Genomic DNA, 25,058 nt, shown 5'->3' on the forward strand with positions numbered 1-25,058 from the left:
TACATATTCTACAAGCAGCTTTGTCATCTTTACAACTAAATATTTAGAAAGTACTCGTCAATTAATCTCAATTTGAACATTCTAGATTGAAAACTTATGGCACTCTCGTAATCAAGAAGCAGTAAGTGCTGTATGGGCTCCTATGGGAGCATCGGCTCGGGCCACCATGGGGTCGGAGGGGCGCAGACACGCATGCATTGGCGCATGGTCTCGAAGTTGTTGCCGTTGCTGTCGCAGCCGCCGTAGATGAATGGCCGGCATTGCTTTGTATGAGCGTCGTAGTAGAAGCGGGGGAAGGAAGCCATACAAGGAGCGGAGTGCGGGGGACGGCGGCAAACATCATCCACAGGTGCTGAGGGAAGAAAATTTAAACTATCATAATTGGAGAAAAAAAGTGCTACAAAGACAGGATACAGCGAGATGCACAGTTCCAAATGCCCAGACTGTGACATTACTGATTCAGTATTGATTCATTGGCACGCTTGGAGGATACTGGATTGTACCATAGCAATATGTAGAATCCCCTTCTGCCTCGTTTTACGGGTTAATTGGAAACTTATTGTTAGGCGCCGTCTGAGCGGAACCTTTCTTTGAATTACTGGGCTTCTTGAGCACGCTTATGAAGATCGTTTAAAGATTTAGGTGGATCGATATCTCGCTCAGTTCTATGTTGTTTAAAATCACTTTCAGTATTTGCTTGTCAACAGCCCCCTAGTAACGTCGCCTCCTTATAGGGAGTGCAGCAATGCATGATCTTGAAGATCACGCATTGCTGCTATATATATGCATGCATATATTAGCAGAAATTTAATGCAAAACTTGGTAAATATTTTTTTCCAGACGAAACGGTAATGATATTAAGGGTATTTTAAGAAATTGAAACTGTACATACTGGGCTGTGCAATGAGCGCATCTAGAGGTTCTCCGGGCAACGAAATAGCTGTAAAGAGAGAATGAAAGATGCGTTGACGTTGCTGAGAAATGAGCAGTTGCTCTCTAACTTGTTTTACTCAACCATATAAAAAAAAGAAACACTCACGTTTTTTGGCAGAACAGGTCATTTCGCACTGTTGCTTAGTCTCGTATCGGTTCTGGTTGCCACCGCAGCCCCCGTAGATAACCTGTTCACACTTGCCAGACTGGGCGTTGAACCACCACATAGGAATCGTTGCCTTGCAGGGTCCGCTTTCATACTTCTGGTCACAGTCTCCTCCGAAAACAGGTGCTGATGAAGAAATGAAAGCTCTAATTACATTACTGAAAATACCAATATATTTTCAATCTTACGAAGCTAAAGGCACCATGTGTACAAGGACAAAATAAATTCAAATTTTTTTGAAGAAATGCAAATATTGTTAAAACTTAGCATTGGGCTCAACGTCTTCGAGAACGTTTTGTAATTATTTTGTCAATGTTATTAACCACGTAGTTTGTTGTAATTAAAGCAGTCCGGCCGTGATATATATATATATATATATATATATATATATATATATATATATATATATATATATATATATATATATATATATATATATATATGTTAATGAACGCAGGAGATGTCTGCGTGGTACTGATACAATAAAAATTTAGTGACAAACACTTTCACAAACACAACCACACACATATGTGTTTCAAGGAGTGTCTATCAACCCTGTGTCTTAAACGTTAATAAGGTTCTTGTAGCTGGCGCCGCCGAAGACTCATCAAACCATGGACCGAGAACGTGTTCAAGGCGCAGGGCTGTGTCTTTAACCAAGCCTAACTTTTTTGCAGTGCCCTGCGATGTGCAAAACCCTTTGGCAGCAGGTTATCAAATGTTCGAGATTATCACACACATCACATGTAGAGTGCAAAGAGCTGATCGCTATAACGAGTTTATGTATAGAGCAGTTCGCGTAAGCCACATATAAGCGAATTCAGTGAAGGCAATTACGATAGCATCTGTTCTAATCGTGGGGTATTCGGAGGGCGTGGGTGGGTCTTTTTGATGTAGACGTCGGTAATGGTGCTCCTGGTCACACCACAGAGAGCTCTGCAATTGCCATGATTTGGGGATACAAGTCTCGCTGCATATCTTCCTGAGAACTGGATTAGAAATTTTCCTAATGAACTTTTGTGTACTAGTTCATTAGCGGCGCGGCGTAGTCATTGCCCGCCATGCCGCCGTAAGCACTGTAGCTCATTGCGGTGACGCAGCTCGCAGGGCTCAGTGTGAAGGCCATTTACGATAATGATGAGCTGTTCCCGAATCCGCAATCACTTAAGCAATTGTATTGCAGCGCGACCATCATTGAAGATAACGCATGGTGCAGGAGGTTTTTGTTCCGTTATGGTTGCATATCATTGAAGCAAAAAAAAAAAAAAAAACTTCGGTTGTAATAATGTCGATGAGTTTTCAATGACCCTCGCTTTTCAACGAGCAACCTGCTTTCAGAGATTGTTAAACTGGGGAATCTCGTATTGAGGGACGAACCGAGATACGCATCAACTACCGGTTATGTTGCAGAAAGTGTTCTTTTTATGAAGCAGAGATGGTTCGTCCATCATTGGACTGCAACTGTTCATCATGGCAACATATCTTTGGTGGTACTGATAGGTGCCATACCAAATGCCCGAATGTGTGCCTCGATTTATTGAACCCTGAACTCCTGATGGCTACATTGAGGCCCGCTGCAGCAGCATTGTTCATAAGTCAACGGCTAATACAACTACCGTGTGCAGATATGAACAGTATTGTTCCTCTCAGCTGATGGCATTACTACTAGCCAATGCGTAGCATCCAAACATGTCCAGCCAGCCTAATGGGTCAACACTTGCACGGCATGGTAAATGCGGTCAGTGACACTCCCCGGTGTCGACGACGTCGATTTGAGGGTAGTGTGATGCATGTAGCTGGAAATGTGGAGTGGCTTTCGTTATATCGGAATTAGAAGCAGAGGACGGTTGTCTGGTTAAATAAGAGCAAAAAAACTTGCCTCCAATGTTGCGAGAGAAAGTCTCTGTCATCTTTCGTTTTTTTTTTTTTTGCCAGTGAAAACATGAGGGATGCTGACAGCGAAATTTCGCTATCAGCATCCCTCATTTGTACACTGGGATAAACTGTTGTATGGCCTTGCATTTTAACGAACAAGTTTCGGCTGTTGATGGGCATTTATTGGTCTCACGGTCAGGTACATATTGAGCTGTAAATGTACTTTGTAGTACTGAGTTTCAATGTTATGGCTGATCACGATTATAATAGGTTTATGATATCTAAAACGTCCGCCTTTGTTTTGTAGATTCTAATCAGATACGCTCTGACTTACTCGAAAATACAGCACCGTAAAATGTCACCTACGTATGTATATTGCACCAGCTTTCATGCTAAGGCACCCCATGCAGTTTTCATGGGGTGCCCCAAGGAAGCTTGCTGGGGCGATTATTGTATTTATTATATATTATTGATCTTAGAACTGATCTTGATCCCAGCGTGCTTATCAGGCTGTTTCAGACGATTGTGCGCCTTTTCAAGGAATAACTTCGATTAGTGGCCAAATTCATCTTAACTTCTGACTGGCTAAGGTTTATAAATGGTGTAAAACGTGGGACATGAAAGTTTACACTGATAAGACCGCTGTTCCTCGCTTCGCTCGCAGAAATGCTCCGCTCTCTTTTATCTACAGGCTAGGTTCTTCATCTCCTTTGGAATAGGCCAAGTACAAGTATTTGGGTGTCACGCTTACTAATCAGTTCAGTTCAGGCGTTCAGTCGTGTCCGACTCTTCGTGACCCTATGGACCATGTCACGCCACGCTTTCCGGTCTCTAACTATCTTCTTAACATCACACAGCTTCATCTGCAATGCCTCGAGAATGCCATCTAACCATCGCGTTCGCTGCCTACCCCTTCTCCGGCGACCCTCAACCTTTCCCAACATCAAATCTTTCTCCAGCGACTCCTCTCTTCTCATCAGATGACCAAAGTAGCTGAGCTTTAACTTAAGAATTTGACCCTCCAATGAGCAGTCAGGGTTTATGGTCGACAATATCGACTGATTTGATCTTCTGGCAGTCCATGGAACTCTTAAGAGTCTTCGCCAGCACCACAATTCAAACGCGTCAATTCTTCGGCGGTCAGCCTTTTTCACAGTCCAACTCTCGCATCCATACATCACAACTGGAAAGACCATAGAACGGGTTATACGGATCTTGGTTGGTAGACTAATGTCTCTGCTCTTTACTAGACGGTCAAGGCTAACCATTGCTCTCTTTCCCAGAAGCAGGCGTCTCCTAAATTCATGGCTGCAGTCTCCTTCCGAGGTAATCTTGGCGCCCAAGAACAGAAAATCTGTCACAGCTTCCACTTCTTGTCCATTGATGCTCCAGGACTTGATAGGGCAAGACGCCATGATCTTCGTCTTTTTAATGTTCAGTTTAAGCCCAAACTTCTCACTCTCTTGTTGTACGCCCATCAGAAGTGTCTTGAGTTCCACTTCACTTTCTGCCATTAAAGTGGTATCATCCGCATATCTAAGGTTGTTGATACGTTTTCCAGCAATCTTCACTCCAGCTGAAGACTCGTCCAGACCGGCCTTCCTCATGATGCACTCTGCATATAGGTTAAATAGGCAGGGCGACAGTATGCAGCCTTGCCTCACCCCTTTCTCAATCGGAAACCAATCAGTAAGGCCATGCCCAGTTCTGACTGTGGCCTCTTGCCCTTCATAAAGGTTCCTGAGGAGACAGATGAGGTGAATTGGAACTCCCATCTCTTGGAGAGCTTGCCACAATCTGCTGTGATCTACGCAGTCAAACGCTTTAGCATAATCAATAAAGCAGAAGTAAATGGGTTTCTGGAACTCTCTTGCTTTTTCCATGATCCAGCGAAGGTTGGCAATTTGGTCTCTAGTTCCTCTGCCCTTGCGAAACCCAGCTTGCACGTCCGGAAGCTCCCGATCCACATACTGCTGCAGCCTACCTTGCAGGATTTTTAACATCTCCTTGCTAGCATGCGAAATAAGCGCGATCGTGCGGTAGTTGGAACAATCTTTGGCACTGCCTTTCTTTGGAATGGGAATGTAAACTGAACGCTTACTAATACTTTGTCATAAAATTTACATATAGAGAACATCGGCTCTTCCGCTTTACGTAAACTACACTTTTTAATATAAGCTCAACATTCTCGCTCGAGCGTAAAATTACTTGTTTACGATTTACTAATTAGACCGAAACTTGAATATGCATGCGTTGTTTGGGACCCGTTTACTAAACACAATATCACCCGTTTAGAAAAGGTACAAAAGAAAAGCTGTGATGTTTATGTACTCTAAATGTTTTCCGTATGACTCACCCTTTGAACTAATGCAGGTTAATGGTATTGAATGTCTTGATCAACGAAGAAAAAAATTACGCTTGCAATTTCTTTCCGAACTCTGGAACTGAGCCTTAGCTATTAACTCTTCACCATATCTGTCGCTTTTATCAACGACGCATAGGCGCCACCATCATCCTAACTCCCTGACGCCGTATTTCGCTCGAACTGATTTATTCAAGTTTTCATTTTTTCCTCGCACAGTAACCGACTGGAATGATTCATTATTGCCTTTCTCCACATTTTGATGTTTATTAACTTTGTTATTATTGCTGTTGCCATGATAGCATCCTGCTTGGACCTGCACAAGGTTCGCAGTATTGAATAAACAAAGAAAGAAAGAAACACGTGAACAAATATGTTTGTTTTCTCCCAGTTCAGTTTACAAATAGTTACCCCTCCATGAAAATAATTCGTCAAATATAGATATGGATGCTTCAGCAGTGATTTAATAAAAAAATGTGGAATGCTTTCCCGCTACCAGGTATCATGCCAATAAAGTTACAGCAGTTTAAAGGACCATTGCACATACCAGGCAGTGCACTGAGTGCCAGTCGAGGTTCTCCGGGCCAGGAAATAGCTGTGCATATAATAGAAAGAAATTAATGGAAGAAAATAAGTAAGGCAACCGAAAAGATTCTGTCATCAAATAGCTTCAGTAATGTGATCATTAAAACAGAACTTTCCAAAATTGAAGAATGAAAATTTCTAGACTTCAGACTTCTCCAGACTTCGTCTCCTTTAATGCATTTTACACAAATGATCTGGAAGCATCTCAGCTGGAATTTATTTCGAAAGGGTCAGGATCACAAAATGTTTTATGTCACCTATATATTATGAAAATTTAGCAAAAAGGCAGTCGGTGTCACAAGAATAGAAGCTAGCTGCGGCACCGTGAAAAGTGTAATGGAGTTCGTTATAAAGAACGGAAACTATTTCATCACGCACGCAGCATTGAAGACTGCAGGTATAGAATCAGCAGATAATGATCATGCAAGAAGAAAGAAATATTGTACACCATTGAGAATACTGAAAAAATATTTTAATAGATTATATTACTTTGGCCCAATATTAACACTTTTCCGCAATTCCGGAACGCTAAACTAACAGAGTCGAGTGAATGTTCAACGGAATTTGAAGTTTCAGTTTTGAAATAATCACTCACGTTTCTCGGCAGAACAGGTCATTTCGCACTGTCGCTTGGTCTCATATCGATTCTGGTTGCCTCCGCAGCCGCTGTAGGTGAACTGTTCACACTTGCCAGATTGGGCGTTGAACCACCACATAGGAATGATTGCCTTGCAGGGCCCGGTTTCATATTTCTGGTCGCAGTTTCCTCCAAAAACAGGTGCTGATGAAGAATGGAAAGCTCTAATTACATTACTGAAAATACCAATTTATTTTCAATCATACGAAGCTAAAGGCACCATCTATATCAGGACAAAATAAATTAAATTCTTTTAGGGCCCTGCAGATTTTAATGAAGTCTCAGTATTGGACTCCACGTCGTCAGGACCTTTTTGTCATCATTTTCCCAGCCTTGTTATCAGCGTAGTTGGTTATGGTTAAAGCAGTCTTCCCGTGAAAGAGAGAGGGAGAGAAATTGTAATGATAGCAGATATCTGCCTGGTACTGATCCTAACAAGCAACTCCTGATGTAGGTGAGAAAAAAAAGAAGACGGAGATCAAAATAATTAAAAAACAATAAAAAGTTGTTGACACGCACTTTCACACAAGAAAACACACAGAGAAAAGGTATTAAGACCTTTGTAGCTCGAGCAGCCGAAGCCGTATCACGCAAAGGAACGAGAACGTGTTCAAGGCGTAGGGCTACGTCTTTAGCGAAGCAATAATTAATACGCAATGTCCTGCGATATGCGATGAACCTTTGGCAGGAGGTTATCAAATATTCGAAATCGTCACACACATCACATGTAGAGTAAAGGGGGCTGCTAGCTATACCGAATTTATGTATAAAGTAGTTTGTGTACGCCACATTCAGGCACTTCAGTGGAGGCGATTACGATGGCAACTGCAAAAATTGTGTGGCATTTGGAAGGTGTGAGTGGGTCTTTTCGATGTAGAGGTGTGAGTTGGTGCTTCGGGTCACACCACAGACTGCGCTTAAATTGCCATGATTCACTGGCTACAAGTCTTGCTGCATACCTTCGTGACAATGGGAATAAAATTATTCTTGATGAATCTTCATGTACTAATTTAACAGCGGTGTCGGCGCAGTCATTGTCTGCAATGCCGCTGTAAGCAGGTAAACACTGTAGCACCATGCGGTGACGCAGCTCGCAGTCCTCAGTGTGAAAGTTACTTAAGTCAATAATGAGCTGTTCATGAAATCGTGATGATTAAAGCCATTGTTGTGCAGCGCGACAGTCATTGAAGACAACCCATCGTGCAGGAGGATTTTGTTTCGTGATTGTCGCTTGCATTGAAACTAAAATAAAAATAGTTAAGGGTTGTAATTATGTCGCTGAGTTTTCAATGACCCTGGCTTTTCAACGAGAAACTCTGTGTTTGATATTGTTAAACTAGAGAAGCCCGTACAGAGGGACAAACCGAGATATGCATCAACCATCGTTTATTTTGTAGAAATTGTTTTTTTATGAAACAAAGATCTTTGCCCATCATTTCACTGCAACTGTTCATCATGGCAACCTATCTGTGGTGGTACTGAGAGGGGCCATACCAAATGCCCCAAATTGTACCTCGATTATTGAGCACTGAGATCCACATGGCTACATTGAGTCCCGCTGTGCAGCATTGTGCATAAGCCAACGGCTAATTCACAACTACCGTGGGCAGATATGACAGGTACTGTTCCGCTCAGCTGATGGCATTACTACCAGCCAATATGTAGCACTCAAACACGTCCAGCTAGCTTAATGGGCCAATATTTGCACGGCGTGGTAAATGCGGTCGGTGACACTCGAAGGTGTTGCCGCCGTCGATTTGAGGGAGGTATGATGCGCGTAGCTGAAAATGTAGCGTTGCTTTCGTTATATCAGAAACAGAAGCAGCGGACGGAGGTGTTGTAAATAAGAGGAAACAACGTGCCTCCAAAGCTGCGAGGTAGAGAATCTATGATCTTTCTTTTCTGTTTTTTTGCCAGTGAAAACATGCGACATTCCCCAATCAGCATCGCTCATTTGTGCACGCGGGTTAAACTGTTGTCAGGCCTTGCGTTTTAAAGAACACTTTTCGGCTGTTGGTGTGCATTAAGTGGTCTCACTGTCCGTTACAGATTGAGCGGTAAATGTACTTAGTAGTACTCAGTATCAATGTTATGGCTGATGAAGATTTTAATAGATTTAGTACATCTAAAAAGTCGCCTTTGTTTTGCATATTTAATGTCACATATGCTTTGGTTCAATTGAAGACATAGGACCGTAAAACGCCACGTATCGGAGTGTATTTCACCAGATTTCCTGCAAATATGTGAGCAAAACGTTTTGTTTTCTCGCTTTTCAATTTATTCATAAATTCCCCTCCACGAAAATAATTTGGGAAATATAAATGTGAGTTTTTCAGCAGTGACCTAACATAAATTTTCAATGCTTTCGCACTACTGCGCTACATGGCAATACAATTACAGCATTTTAATGGACCATTGTACATACCAAGCAGTGCACTGAGCGCCAGACGAGGTTCTCCGGGCCAGGAAATGGCTGTGAATATAACAGAAAAAATAATTGAAGAAAATAATTAATGCAAACGAAAAGATTCTGTCATCAAAAAGCTCGGGTGATGCGATCATTAACAACAGTTTCCAAAATCGAAGAATGAAAATTAGACTTCTTTACACTTAGTCTCCTTTAGTGCATTCTACACAAGTGTTTCTGGAAGCATCTCAGCTGGAATTTATTTCGAAATGATCACTATCACAAAATGTGCTCTGCCACCTACATATTAAAAACATTTAGCAAAAGGCAGTCGATGTCATAAGAGTAGAAGGTTGCTGCGGCATGCTGACAACATAGCACGGAGTTCGTTGCAAAGAACGGAAACAAATTCTTCACCTACGCAGCTGTCACGAAATCGCAGCATTAAAGACTACTGCGATAGAAGGATCAGTTATGTTCATGATTGAAGAAAGGAATATTGGAGACCTTGACAATACTGTAAAAAATATTTTTCGTTCATATTGCTTTGGCCCAATATTAACACCTTTTCGCAATTCCTGAACGCTAAACTAACAGAGTCGAGTGAATGTTCAACGGCATCTGAAGTTTCAGTTTTGCAAAAAACACTCACGTTTCTCGGCAGAACAGGTCATTTCGCACTGTTGCTTAGTCTCGTATCGGTTCTGGTTGCCACCGCAGCCGCCGTAGATGAACTGTTCACACTTGCCAGACTGGGCGTTGAACCACCACATAGGAATCGTTGCCTTGCAGGGTCCGCTTTCACACTTCTGGTCGCAGTCTCCTCCGAAAACAGGTGCTGGTGAAGAAATGAAAGCTGTAATAAGATTACTGGAATAATTAAATTATTTTCCATCATATGAAGCTAAAGGTACCATTTTTACCAGGACCAAATATATTCGGTTCTTATTAAGCCCTGAAGATATTAGTGAAAAATTATCATTAGACTCCACGTCATCCGGAACTTTTCTTACATTATTTTCCGAACCTTATTATGCGCGTAGTTGCTTGTAATTAAAGCAGTCCACCCGACAGAGAGATTTTATTGGTAGTAGGAGATGTCTGCCTGGTACTGATCCTAGCATGCTACCCCTGATGTGGGTCACAAAGAAGAGAAGGCGAAGAGAAATCATTAAAAATAAAATAAAGATATTGACACAATTTCGCACGCAGAGATGCATTTCAAAGAGTCTCTATCAACCTTGTGCCTTAGAGAAACGGTATTAAGATCTTTGTAGCTCGAGCAGCCGAGGACGCATCAGAAAAAGGAACAAGAACGTGTTCAAGACGCAGGGATGTGTCCCTAGGGAAGCCAAAATAATTCGCAATGTCCTGAGATGTGCGATGAACCTTTGGCAGTAGGTTATCAATGTTCGAAATCGTCGCACATCACATGTAGAGTAAAGAGGGCTGATAGCTATAACGAATATGTGTATAAAGTAGTTTGTGTACGCCACATTCAAGCCACTTCGGTGGAGGCATTACTATGGCATCTGCTCAGATTGTGTGGCATTTGGTAAACGTGAGTGGGTCTATTCGATGTAGAGGTGGGTATTGGTGATCCGGATCACACGACAGAGAGCGCTTAAATTGCCATGATTCACTGGCTACCTGTCTTGCTGCATTTCTTCTCGAGAATGGGATTAGAATTACTCTTGATGAAACTTTGTGTACTAGCTCAGCAGCGGCGTCGGTGTAGTCGTGTCCCGCCATGCCGCTGTAAGCACGCAGCAACTATAGCACAACGTGGTGACGCAGCTCGCAGATCTCAGTGTGCAGGTTATTAAAGTCAATGATGAGCTGTTCATGAATAATTGATGATTTAAGCAAGTTTTTGTTCCGTGATGGTCGCATTGCATTGAAGCACAAATACAACACAACTTTGGATGTAGGAAAATGTTCACCCGGCACATTACTACAACTGTCCACCATGTCAATCTGTGTGTGGTGGTACTGTAGATGCCATACCAAATGCCCAAAAGCGTGCCTCGGAATTATTGAACACTGAGCTTCAAATGGCTATATCGAGTCCTGCTGTCGCTGCATTGTACATAAGCCAGCGGCTAATACAACTACTGTGTCCAGATATGGCAGGTAATGTTCTGCTCAGTTGATAGAATTAATAGCAGCCAATACCTAGCACCCAAACATGTCTAGCTAGCTTAATTGGTCAGCATTTGCACGGAATGTTAAATGCGGTCGGTGACACTCCCCGCTGTCGCCGACGTCGATTTTAGAGTAGTATGATGCACGTAGCTGGAAATGTAGCGTTGCTTTGTTTATATCAGAATTGTCTCGTTATTCAGGTCTCGTTAAACTAAAAGGATTTATTTGCCTCCAACGCTGAGAGACAGATTTTCTACCATCTTTCTTCTCTTTTTTTTTGCCAGTGAAAACAAGCGACATTCAGCTATCATAATCGCTCATTTGTGCACTGGGGAAAACTGTTGTATGGCCTTGCATTATAAAGAATAAAATCCGGCTGTTGATGTGCAATAATTGTCCTCACTGCCAGCTACAGATTGAGCGCTAAATTTGCTTAGTGGTTCTTAGTACCAATGTTATGGGTGAGGAGGATATAAACGGATTTAGGGCATGTAAAAAGCCTTCCCTTGTTCAGTATTTTTTAATATGAGATCTGCCCTGATTTACTAGATGCATGGGACCGTAAAACACCACGTATCTAAATTTACTGCACCAGCTTTTGTGCAAATATGTGCGCAAAATTGTGTCCCTTCTCTTTTGTCTTTACACATTATTATTCCACCACGAAATAATTCGGCAAATATAAGTGTGCATATTTGAGCAGTGCTTTAATAAAAATTACAATGGTTTCGCACTAGGCCGCGACAGGGCAATACAATTACAGCATTTTAATGGACCATTGTACATACCAGGCAGTGCACTGAGCGCCAGTCGAGGTTCTCCGGGCCAGGAAATGGCTGTGAATATAAGAACAAAAATAGTTGAAGAAAATAAGTAATGCAAATGAAAAGATTCTATCATCAAGAACCTTAGGCGATGCAGACATATGGTCTACTTTCATGCATTTTACACAGGTTTTTCTTTGTGCCTCTCAGCTGAAATTTATTTCTAAAGTATCACAATCAAAAAATGTTTTCCGCCACCAACATATTAAGAAAATGTAGCAAAAAGGCAGTCGATGTCGTAAGATTAGAAGTTCGCTTCGGGCATCATGAAAAATGGCACGAGTTTGTTGTAAAAAACGGCAACCTTTTCTTCACGTAGGCAGCATTGAAAACTACTGCTTTACAACCAGCAATTAATCATCATGAAGAAAGGAAGAAATATTGGACACGTTGAGAATACTGAAAGAATTACTTTTTTTTTAAAAGGGCGCTCGCGACGCTGCAGCACAGTGGCGGAGAAATCTAAGCTTAGCGCTCATAGGAATGCATACAAGCGAAAGGTTTCATAGCAGTTTTCTACTTTCACGCGACACTGATGTCGCTTTTGGTACAAGGACTCCATGAGCATCCTAGAACAGAATTGTGAAATCATGAAACGGTATTTTCGAGGCACCATATTTTTAAAACACCGCCACATGAATGGGATGAGAGTTTGAACGGCGATCAATTGAAACACATGTGAACACAACATACCACAATCTTTTCCTCGCGTCGCAGGCACAAGAGGCCGGTGGGTAAAATTTGGGCAATATTTTTTAAAGAATATGTTTCTAAGTATGCTGCTGCATTTCGGAAGCAATCAATTTATACAACGTCGCTAAATATGTGTGTCGCGAAGCCGTGCACACCACCGGTATGCTCGTATTCGCTGAGTGTTTCTTCGAATCCGGCAAGCTTGTCTCGTAATCGGACAGGCTGCCATATGAACTCAACTGAATTTGCTCACTCATAATGATAGTTCACTGTGTGCAGCCAAGAAAAAAGAATATTAATAGAGCGCTTCTTGAACGCCAATAAAAATAGAAAGGACAACAGTTGCAGACGACGCCGCAGAAGACGCTCTATTCGAGCTCGGACGACGCGGCGTCCGCAAACGTGACTTGTATGAGCAGACAGGCATTTTGGTTGTCTGTTGCTGCGCAAGGTTTGTTGCTCGTGCTGTGTAAAAACTGCTTCAGTTGAAAAGTTTCTGTCATTTGAGCGACAATACTTAAGACGAAATGTAGACTGCGAGGCAGCATGTCGGACATCACAAAAGGCTGTCCCGATTGGGAGAAGCACCCAACGAATATCTACTGTTTCAGAGACATATCGGACTTTACAATGAACATTGATTGAATTACCTTCAAGAATTGCTTAGCCTGAAAATGTCTTAACATATTTTTTCACTCTTTTGCTTCAAAGCATCCGTAACTTTTACCCACCTGCCGAGTATATTGGTGGTTCCCTATAGAGGAAAATTATATTGGTAACTTTCCTTGCATGTGTTACTAAGAGCTGTGCTCCCGACTTTTATTTCATACATTTCGCGGCATTTTAATAATACTCCATTCCAGCAATAATTCGCTTCATTGCTTCCCAATGTGTTCTACGATATTCATATTTACTCTACACCAAATCTTGCGCAAGGTGAAATCATAACAGCTAGTTTTGAAATGTTTTGGCTCCACACACACACACCAACACACATTTACTCACATTATATATATATATATATATATATATATATATATATATATATAATATATATATATATATATATTATATATATATATATATATATATATATATATATATATATATAATATATATATATATATATAAGAAGAAAATTGCAGCGGAAATGAGCGGCTCGGTATGATACAATTAGGGCAGCCAAATGTGTAAAGTCCAAGGTAGATGTAGAGGATATCTTTTTGTTTTCGCAGTTAACATTGTAGTTTTTTAGTTGATATCCCCTAAGTTTACCTTGGGCTCGTACACTGTGAGCGCCTTTAGTTCTTTAATTACATATTGCCGCATAGAAGACGACGCCAAAGGTGATGACTGGGCCCGACAAGCGCGAGCCTGGAAGAGAAGGAAGTTGGAGCGCAAGGCTCGTTCAGGTTGATTTATTAAACCCGTCCTATCTTTGGGTCCTCCTTGGCGTTCAATCGAGACGTGACACTGGTGGAGCGCGCTGGGGTATGCATAAGACTCCTTCCGGCAGTCCACAGCGAATCCCAGACATCGACACGCCTGTACATCGCGCTAGCCGCCGCCTTCTAGGCCTAGCCCCGGAGTACAACAATCTGCCAAGCGACTCTTCAAACGACCAAGCCCATCAGGTCTCCCAAGCCGTGGCACATTCCAACCCTACGCCGGTGACTCTTCAGAACACCAAGGTGCCAGAGTGCTTTGGCGGGGAAGCGTTTGAAGATGTCGAGGACTGGCTTGACCAGTTTGAGCGAGTGGCCAAGATTAATCAATGGAGCGCAGATCGCAAACTTTGCAACGTTATTTTGCCCTTCAGGATAACGCTAGAACGTGGTTTCAAAACCACGAGGCCAGCTTATCCAGATGGAATGACTTCCGCCGCCAGCTCGTAGACACCTTTGCGAGAACTGATAGACGCGACAATGCACTGCGCCTGCTTGAAGTGCGTGTCCAGAAGCCGAATGAGAGCGTGGCTATGTTTGCGGAAGACATGGCTCGCCTTTTTCGCCGTGCCGACCCTGATATGAGTGAGCCAAAGAAGTTACGGCATCTCATGCACGTTGTCAAAGAACAGGTGTTTGCCGGCTTAGTACGCAACCCAGCTAAAACCGTGAGTGAGTTCATTAAGGACGCTACGGCTATAGAGCGAGCCCTCCAAGATCGGTGCCGCCAGTACAACCGACCAGCCAGCTGTGCCCCGACGACTGCGGCGGCGCTGACTGCAACAGATCAGACCACTCTTCGAGACATGATTAGAGAAATTGTTCTTGAGGAGTTGCAGCGAATTACGGTTACGAAAGCTCAGTCGTCAGAGGCCCTCGAGCAGGCTGTAAGGAATGAAATTCGGTGCTCCCTAACACCGTCTGCCCAGTGCAACGAGTTTCATCCAGTCGACAACGCGGCAGCCATTTCCGAACCACCATACCGCGTTCCACAACCGGTCAACTACAAGGCCAACATTCCTGCACCTTATCACGAGCCGCAATCTGAGAGCTACGCCGCGGTCCTACGTCGCCCGCCTCCAGACCACGCCTCACCGAGCTCACCAAGCCGTCAGGAGACGCAATTCTTCCAGGGGCCTCAGTGGGCGCCTTCCAGGCGCTCTCAAGTACGTCGAACGGACAGGTGGCGCAGTTATGACAGCCGGCCACTCTGTTTCTACTGCGGACAACCTGGCCACGTATATCGGTACTGCCGCTACCGCTAAGAGGGGCAGGCCTTTCCGTCTGCTTCTGCTCGCCGCCGCTTCGACGCTGACACTGCCCAAACCGAGGCCGAGGACGGCCTTCCGGTCAGCAGGGAAACCGAATCCCCGGGCTTCCGCCGCCGCTCCTCCCCATCGCCACAGCGTTATTCTCCGCCGATGCGTCGTGGCAATGCTGACGTTGGCGGACGGCGGTCCGCTAGCCCTCACCGGGGAAACTAACAGCCGCAACCTCACGAGGGGAGGTTGCACACAGTCTAAAAATGTCAAAACCCTCACCACCGCCGCAACAGCCAACAGCCCGTGCTTCTGACGCTGCCGTTAGTATTGACTTTGCCGCACTACCGCCGAAAATACCGCCTACATTACCACCGAAAATGCCGCACCAGACGAGCAACCCAGATAACGTTGTTAGCGCTGACCTCGCCGTTTCCATCGATGGGCTGGAGGTACATGCTCTGGTGGATACCGGGGCGGATTTTTCAATTATTAGCCAGAAACTGGCTGACACGCTGCGCAAAGTAAAAACCGAATGGACTGGGCCAGTAATAAGAAGTGCTGGGGCCCAGCTACTGGCACCGACAGGGAAGTGCACTGTCCGGATAGGAATAGGAAACGCGGTGTTTGTTGGCAGCTTCGTTATTCTCCCTGACTGTTGCAAAGATCTCATCTTGGGCATGGTCTTTCTGCGTCTTCATGGGGCTGTAATCAGCATTCGTGACAGCGTCGTTGCCTTCACCAACAATCATGAAGACCTTGGTTATGCGGAAGTACCACTGATGCCCTTACGCGTCGCCAATGAGACAGTGGCATTACCTCCGCGATCATGCTCTCTTGTTGAAGTGAAGTGCGACATGGCGCGTACCGGCGATGGTATCGCCGAAAGGGAAGTCGCCCTGGTACTAAGCCGAGGTGTTTCTATAGCTCGAGCGCTAGTCAACTTGACCAATGGACAGACCGAAGTGCTGCTGACAAACTTCAGCGACGAGCGTCAGCAAATTCCGAAAGGCACGACTGTGGCCTTTTTCGACAGCATCCCAAATGCGCAGCACTGCTTCTCACTGCAACAGGAAGGATCAATGTGCAAGACGCCCGTAACCATCGTCGATGTGAGTCCACATTAGTCTTCTTCAGAACGGGACCGTCTTTTGGATCTCATAGATCAATTTCGAGACTGCTTTGCTTCCGAATCGCGGATCGGCCAAAGGCCTTTGACTTAAAATCGAATCATCACGGATGACTCGATTCGCCCGATTCGACAAAATCCTTACCGTGTAGCTCCGAAAGAACGCGCAGCCATTCAGCGCCAGGTGGCCGAAATGCTTAGAGACGACGTTATCCAGCCGTCACAGAGCCCCTGGGCTTCCCCCGTGGTAGTTGTTAAAAAGAAGGACGGCAGCTTACGATTTTGCATAGATTACCGCAAGCTCAACCAAGTAACTAAAAAAGACGTGTACCCTCTTCCTCGCATCGACGATTCCCTTGATCGCCTACGAAATGCACGTTAATTCTCATCAATGGACTTGAAAAGTGGATATTGGCAGATAGAAGTAGACGAGAGAGATCGGGAGAAGACAGCATTCGTCACTCCCGATGGATTGTACGAGTTTAAGGTCCTTCCGTTCGGTTTATGCTCAGCACCAGCAACATTTCAGAGGTTGATGGATACTGTGCTCTCGGGACTTAAGTGGCAAACATGCCTGGTGTATCTTGACGACGTGATTGTGTTTTCGGCCACATTTGAAGAGCATCTACGCCGTCTTCTAGCTGTATTTCAGGCCATACGATCTGCGGGCCTCACACTAAAACCCGAGAAGTGCCACTTCGGGTACGAGGAGCTGCAATTCTTAGGTCACGTCGTTAGCCAAGAAGGTGTCCGGCCCGATCCTGAAAAGCTCTCCGCAGTCGCCAAGTTCCCGACACCTACGGACAAAACGACATTGCGGCGTTTCCTGGGTCTTTGCGCCTATTACCGCCGGTTTATTGCTGGTTTCTCACGAATTGCCTGGCCATTAACTTCGCTGACGCGTGACAATGCTGTCTTTCACTGGGGTGAAGAACAGGAACAAGCGTTTAATGAGCTGCGGAGACGTTTACAGACACCACCTGTCCTGGCGCACTTTGATGACGACGCCCCTACACTGCTTTGTACGGATGCCAGCAACGTGGGCTTAGGTGCTGTGCTGGTGCAGCGCCAGGATGGTGTGGAAAAAGTAATTGCTTACGCCAGCAGGACCCTATCTAAAGCAGAAGCGAACTACTCGGCAACCAAAAAAGAATGCCTTGCAGTGGTCTGGGCGGTTATGAAGTTCCGCCCTTATTTGTACGCTCGCCCCTTTCAAGTCGTTAGCGACCATCACTCGCTCTGTTGGCTGACGAATCTAAAGGACCCTTCAGGGAGACTCGCGCGTTGGAGCCTTCGATTACAAGAATTTGACATGGCAGTTATTTACAAATCTGGAAAAAAGCACGCGGATGCTGACTGCCTTTCGCGAGCGCCGGTCGAACCTTTCACTATGACCGATGAAGACACTGCGTTTTTTAGGTGTCATAGATGACGCAACGCTTTCCCAACAGCAGCGAGAAGACCAGGAATTGCTCCCACCTATTGATTTCTTGGAAAAACGAACTACCGTTGTGCCTAAGATTTTCACCCGAGTAATCTCTTCATTCTTTATTCGCAACAACGCGCTTTACAAGAAGAACTTCCGCCCTGCGGGAAACAGTCATCTACTCGTCGTCCCATCTGTTCTGCGCAGTGAAGTTCTGCAAGCGTGTCACGACGAGCCAACCGCCGGTCACCTAGGCTACACCCGCACGTTGGCTAGAGTCCAGCACGGATACTACTGGCCAAAACTGCCTGCGACAGTGAAACACTATGTACGTACGTGCATAGACTGCCAGCGCCGTAAGTCACCCCCTGTAAAACCAGCTGGACTACTCCATCCTCTTCAAGTGCCAACAACATTTTTTAAGCAAATCGGCATGGACCTCCTGGGACCATTTCCGACGTCGACAGCCGGAAATAAATGGATAATTGTCGCCACCGATTATCTAACCCGCTACGCGGAGACCAAGGCTCTGCCAAGGGGTACCGCCGCCGAAGCAGCTCGGTTTTTCGTGGAGAACATTGTCCTGAGGCATGGCGCTCCGGCGCTCATTATAACTGACTGAGGAATTGTATTTACGGCCGAACTTTTGGAGACCGTTCTCCGCCTCAGTGGTACCAGTCACCGTAAAACTACAGCCTATCACCCCCAAACCAATGGGTTGACGGAACGCCTCAATAAAACCATCGCAGACATGCTTTGCATGTACGTTGACGTGAACCACAAGAATTGGGACGAAATTCTTCCTTACGTCACGTTCGCCTACAATACGGCACGCCAAGACACCACTCGTATGACACCATTCAGCCTCCTTCACGGCCGACCAGTTACAACTATGCTGGATGCAATGTTTCTCCCGAATGCCGACACCGACGATCTCGATCAGGACGCCGAGGAAATCGCCCAGCGTGCAGAGGAAGCCCGCCAACTAGCGCGTGTGCGGATCAAGAATCAGCAAGAGCATGATGCACGACGCTACAATCATAGACGCCGACATGTCATGTACGAACCTGGCGACAAAGTGTGGGTCTGGACGCCTATTCGCCGCAGTGGACTCTCCGAAAAACTATTGCGGCGATATTTCGGGCCATATGTTATTCGGCGACGTTTAATCGACGTCACTTATGAGGTGGTGCCAGACGGGGTGTCGACCTCAAAGCGACGCCAGCAACAAGCCGACGTCGTCCACGTTGTACGCATGAAGCCGTACAACTCGGACTGACCTTGACCTCCTACTCCCTTTTAATCTCATCGGGACGATGCTTCTTGAGGAGGGGGGCAAATGCCGCATAGAAGACGACGCCAAAGGTGATGACTGGGCCCGACAAGCGCGAGCCTGGAAGAGAAGGAAGTTGGAGCGCAAGACTCGTCCAGGTTGATTTATTAAACCCGTCCTATCTTTGGGTCCTCCTTGGCGTTCAATCGAGACGTGACAATATATATATATATATATATATATATATATATATATATATATATATATATATATATATATATATATATATATATATATATATATATATATATATATATATATATATATATATATATATATATATATCGACTGATTTGATCTTCTGGCAGTCTTCGCCAGCACCACATTTAAAACGCGTCAATTCTTCGGCGGTCAGCCTTTTTCACAGTCCAACTCTCGCATCCATACATCACAACTGGAAAGACCATAGCACGGGTTATACGGATCTTGGTTGGTAGACTAATGTCTCTGCTCTTTACTAGGTGGTCAAGGCTAACCATTGCTCTCTTTCCCAGAAGCAGGCGTCTCCTAATTTCATGGCTGCAGTCTCCTTCCGAGGTAATCTTGGCGCCCAAGAACAGAAAATCTGTCACAGCTTCCACTTCTTGTCCATTGATGCTCCAGGACTTGATAGGGCAAGACGCCATGATCTTCGTTTTTTTAATATTCAGTTTAAGCCCAAACTTCTCACTCTCTTCTTGTACGCGCATCAGAAGTCTCTTGAGTTCTACTTCACTTTCTGCCATTAAAGTGGTATCATCCGCATATCTAAGGTTGTTGATACGTTTTCCAGCAATCTTCACTCCAGCTGAAGACTCGTCCAGACCGGCCTTCCTCATGATGCACTCTGCATATAGGTTAAATAGGCAGGGCGACAGTATGCAGCCTTGCCTCACCCCTTTCTCAATCGGAAACCAATCAGTAAGACCATGCCCAGTTCTGACTGTGGCCTCTTGCCCTTCATAAAGGTTCCTGAGGAGACAGATGAGGTGAATTGGAACTCCCATCTCTTGGAGAGCTTGCCACAATCTGCTGTGATCTACGCAGTCAAACGCTTTCGCATAATCAATAAAGCAGAAGTAAATGGGTTTCTGGAACTCTCTTGCTTTTTCCATGATCCAGCGAAGGTTGGCAATTTGGTCTCTAGTTCCTCTGCCCTTGCGAAACCCAGCTTGCACGTCCGGAAGCTCCCGATCCACATACTGCTGCAGCCTACCTTGCAGAATTTTTAACATCACCTTGCTAGCATTCGAAATAAGCGCGATCGTGCGGTAGTTGGAACAATCTTTGGCACTGCCTTTCTTTGGAATGGGGATGTAAACTGACCTCCTCCAATCCTGTGGCCACTGCAGGGTTGTCCAAATCTTTTGACATAATGTATGCAGTGTGTTAACAGCGTCGTGGTTGAGGTTTTGAAGCAACTCAGCTGGAATACCATCAATTCCGCTAGCTTTGTTCTTAGCAAGGCTGGCTAAGGCCCATTTAACTTCACTCTTCAGGATGCCCGGCTCGAGATCAGTAATCACAACCGTCCTATGTTGGGTTCGCACATCCGGGTCCTTCTTGTACAGTTCTTCTGTGTATTCCTGCCACCTCTTCTTTATCTCTGAGGCTTCAGTGAGGTCCTTGCCTCCTTTGTCCTTTATCACGACCAGCTTAGCACAGAAGCTTCCTTTGATATCTTTGATTGTCTTATACAGAGCTCTTGTGTTCCTTAATTGGCTGTTGTCCTCAACTGCTTGACACTGTATGTACAGGAAGGCATTCTTATCTCTCCTTGCAATTTTCTGAAAATCCGCATTGAGAACCTTTTATCTTTCTCTTTCCCCCATACCTTTTGCCATCCTCCTTTCCTCAACTATTTGCGAAAGGGGTAGGCAGCGAACGCGATGGTTAGATGGCATTCTCGAGGCATTGCAGATGAAGCTATGTGATGTTAAGAAGATAGTGAGAGACCGGAAAGCGTGGCGTGACATGGTCCATAGGGTCACGAAGAGTCTGACACGACTGAACGCCTGAACTGATATATATATATATATATATATATATATATATATATATATATATATATATATATATATATATAAATTCTTGACGGTATATAGGGGTTGCTTGGCATGGGACTGCTTAGTGCTTGGCTTGGCACTTCTTGCGCATCCCTACGACACGAGTGTGTACTGCGGCAACAGGTCAAACAATTTCTTCTCCCTATTACACATCCATTAAACCTTTGCTGTCAGATATGTTTTAGTGTTCTTGCGGATCGAAAGAATGAACTTATTATCGAGACTGGAAAGCGCTTCCGTCTACCACACAGACATCACAACGACGTAACCTTTAATAACTGTATAGTGCTAAAACAGTCTCTATGAGATTGTTCGGCTTCGCTTCATCCTAGCGTGCACTTCGCTATTAAGACGGAGACTGAGATCGGATTACATCCTTTGTACATGTAAGTTTTGCACATTACACTGCTGATTTTCCCATGCATACCTCAGCAATATATTTTTTTTTTTCGCTTACCGGCATCTCCTGCTGACACGTGTTAGTCAACGCTTAATAGGTCCGAAGGATATTTTCATTTATTAGTTTTTTGTTCTCAGTCATTTTAGTTAATTATTTATGCATTTAGAATCGCATTCGGCGAAATAAAATACTCTACATTGTTATTGGCAACTCATTAGCCAAGCCCCTGAAGGGCTGTTACTTGCAAATGCGCGAGTGTGCAAAACACGTTTCTCAGGCTCCTTGGCAGAGCAGGTAACTTTGCACTCTCGCTTGGTCCCGTATCTGTTCTCGTTCCCTCGGCAACCGCCGTAGGTGAACTGCTCACACTTTCCAGTTTGTTCATTGAAGTACCACCTGGGGAAGCTAGCCCTACAGGGTCCCGTTTCGGGAGGCAGGCTGCATTTCTTGTCCAATGGACTGGCAACTGAATGAAAAAAAAGTGAAGTTTATATTTTATAGCTACTCGTTTTATTTGGCATAGAAAAATACGAGTTCCAACAGCGCCCAAAAAGAAATAAAAGGACGCCTAAGCTTGTCTCTAGGTGTTCAACGCGCCCGTGTTGAAATTTCGAGGGCTGAATGTTTAAGGCTTTGAATCTTGCGGATGCTCGCGCTATCTGTTACGGCAGCGCCGTATAATGGAGGGAATTTTCCAGTAAGCGCCGAATCACCTGCAAGGAAAGCGACATATTCTTTGCTGCTCACTCAACTATTATTTCCGTAATTAGGTTCTTTCTAATGACACACCTAAGCATTAGCTGACGGTCATAAGGCAATGCATATATGAGGTGCACCTTTATTCGATGAAAAATTGGTCGGTTAGGTTTTTTTGTACAGGAGGTTTCAAGATAGGGCCCTTCGGAAGAGCGTGTATAAGCTCTATTAATTGGAATGCGAGGCCCCAGCAGTATACTTGGACGAAATTTATAGTGGAAAGCATGACCTGCAAAAACAGGACGCTCATAGATACAATGGTGCCCGAGTTCGATCTCGCACGAATCGTGCTTTTCACTGTAAAAATCCTACGCGATGCGCTCTACTTGACGAACGTTTTCACGTTACTGCCAAGCTGATACCGGAAGTGATGTCACTAGTAACCAAAAAGTGTGATCTGATCTCTGTGTTTGTCAGCTATTACACAGCACAGTTCAGTGACGTTCCTGCTACTCCTATTTCGGACCTACTAGCTATTTTCACAGTTCTGATAACTCCTTTATCAGATGATGAATGTGCTGTTATCACTGGCCTTGTCACGTTTGAAGAAATAGAACATCCAATTGACTATTTACCTCTCTCGAAACACGTGGCCCTGATTGCATCTCATGTGAGGTTTACAAAGCTTTACATTTTTTATGACCCCTTTCCTGCTCCAGATTTTCAATTTAAGTTCAGTCGTTTGCTAGGAACCATACAGTCTTAATTCCAAAAAAAGACGGATAAAGAAAAATTGCGCTCATTGGATGGCTACAGGTTAATCACGTTGACAAATGTGGATAATATTATTTTCGAGGAATTTTTATCAAATCCTCTACAACTTGCGATGGCGGTTTTCATTGGTCTTCTTCAGACTTTTGATGTACTACGAAATAATACTATCCGTGGTTATGTTGTATTTAGTAATGAAGTCAAAGTGCTTTTGTACGCCGATGATTTGCAATTTTTCTGCCTTGATAGAAATAAAACAAAAGTATTTCTGTTTTGTTTTGCGATTTGTTTTGTTGTGACATTTCGATTATTTTCGTTTCTTGTGTGTGGTCGACAGTTTCCTTTGCTGTCAGTTTTTCGTGTATGTGTGTGCTCGGGCACATTTGATGCGTTCTCTGTCCCTCTTCGCCTACCCTCTTCATCCCCTCCCCCTCCCTCGGCTGAAAGATGTGACGGTAAAAAGAGATGAAGAGGCCGCGCCGTCGGTAAATGAGAACAAAACACGGTGCGAGCGCATGAATATGAGAACGTGAAACAGAAGGGCAGCGAGTCGATGTTTTGCCCGAGCATCCTTAGTTATTGTTTTGTTGTGGCATCTGGCACCGTAACATCTTATTTTGTTCTTGAACCAAAACCTCCAGGTCAAGCAAACTCACAGCTGACTTGACTCAAAATAGTGTTAGCTAAATAGCGAGCATATAATTTATTTATTTCAAGCATTTTCTTCGAGAGCAGTTCAAACTAACAGAAGATATTTGCATAGTACAGCAAGACCAAAATCTCCGACTGTTCTCCGCCTTAGCCTTAGGCCGTCGCAGGTTTTCGGCTACCAGAGTGATCATTACTAATTATGGTGAATAACGGCTTGAAATATAAACAATAAACGACACCGCATTGCTTTTATTCGTGTCATGAGGTGCGAAAGCATTACAGGTTTTTTTACATTCGTGTTGAAGCGACCTGTTTTCCTCTGTGAGAGCATTAATACAAGGACCTCACTTGTATTGGAAGGAAGCGTGATTTATATACAGTAAATTGTTTTTGAAGTCAATGACCTGATGGAATAAAAATTGTTTTTATTTTACAATCATCATCTTAATTTTTTCTCTTGGTCACATCTGCTAGAAAATACGTTATTTAAAGGCATCATCTAAAACAATTGTTATTTGCACCTTTGTGTCTACTATAGCATATTTTAGCACCCCAATAGGACTTCTTAGAGGGTGCTAGAAAGAGATATTAGAAGCCTTGGTAGAGCTTGCATTTATAAAGACGGCGCTCAAATGTCATAAGATTGCAGTTGTGCCTCTCTCTTGCGTAATGCCCGAATTTTATGCTAGTAGGATGAGAGCGGATATAACATAAAGAGCTAGAGAAAAAAAAGGAGGGGAAAGTGCAGAGTACGGGAAGATTTATTTCCCGACATCTGCGATATATTTTTAGTGTTTTGTGAGAGATGCTTGCTTTAAAAATGTAGCAGTTAGTTTCTCTGATTGAAATATGATTCCACAGACTACGTAGTTGTCCCATCGTTTACCACCAACACACGCCAGAATTTTATTCCTAACAATTTGAATTTTATGTAGTTTAATAAGCATACAAACTCTCCCTAGAGGGACTAATACATCGTGGCTGCGCATTCCTTCAGAAAGAAATATAGTTTTAAATTGCAGTGACTCATGTGGAAGGCTCTGACTTGAATACAACGCGAAACTTTCTGCTAGTGACCGGGTTGTAGCATACGGATATTACGTACTGTGTTTATTTATAGCAGCACAATATTTACTGACCTGTAATGTTCGAGAGGCGATAGAAGGCCAATATATATCAAGTAAAGACGAAAGGATGAAGGTAACAAAAATAAGTGGCCCGTCATCAACTCACCAAACGCAGTGCTGACAACGGCGAGTAGAATGTAGACCTTCAT

General features: G+C 44.1%; 1 protein-coding gene across 1 annotated transcript; it reads right to left on the minus strand.

Moving 5' to 3' along the window:
• Window positions 1-140: 140 nt before the first annotated feature.
• On the minus strand, window positions 141-25,058 carry LOC146178052 (actinia tenebrosa protease inhibitors-like). Its single transcript, XM_084581676.1, has 7 exons — window positions 25,016-25,058; window positions 21,906-22,130; window positions 11,899-11,946; window positions 9,618-9,803; window positions 6,517-6,702; window positions 1,040-1,225; window positions 141-352 (listed from the first exon to the last, which is right to left on the minus strand). The coding sequence occupies exons 1-7, from the start codon at window positions 25,056-25,058 to the stop codon at window positions 141-143; spliced, it is 1,086 nt and encodes a 361-aa protein (XP_084437802.1).

This window comes from Amblyomma maculatum, chromosome 10, assembly GCF_055883805.1.
Source record: "Amblyomma maculatum isolate TAMU_Amacu chromosome 10, ASM5588380v1, whole genome shotgun sequence".
Classification (NCBI taxonomy): Eukaryota; Metazoa; Arthropoda; class Arachnida; order Ixodida; family Ixodidae; genus Amblyomma; species Amblyomma maculatum.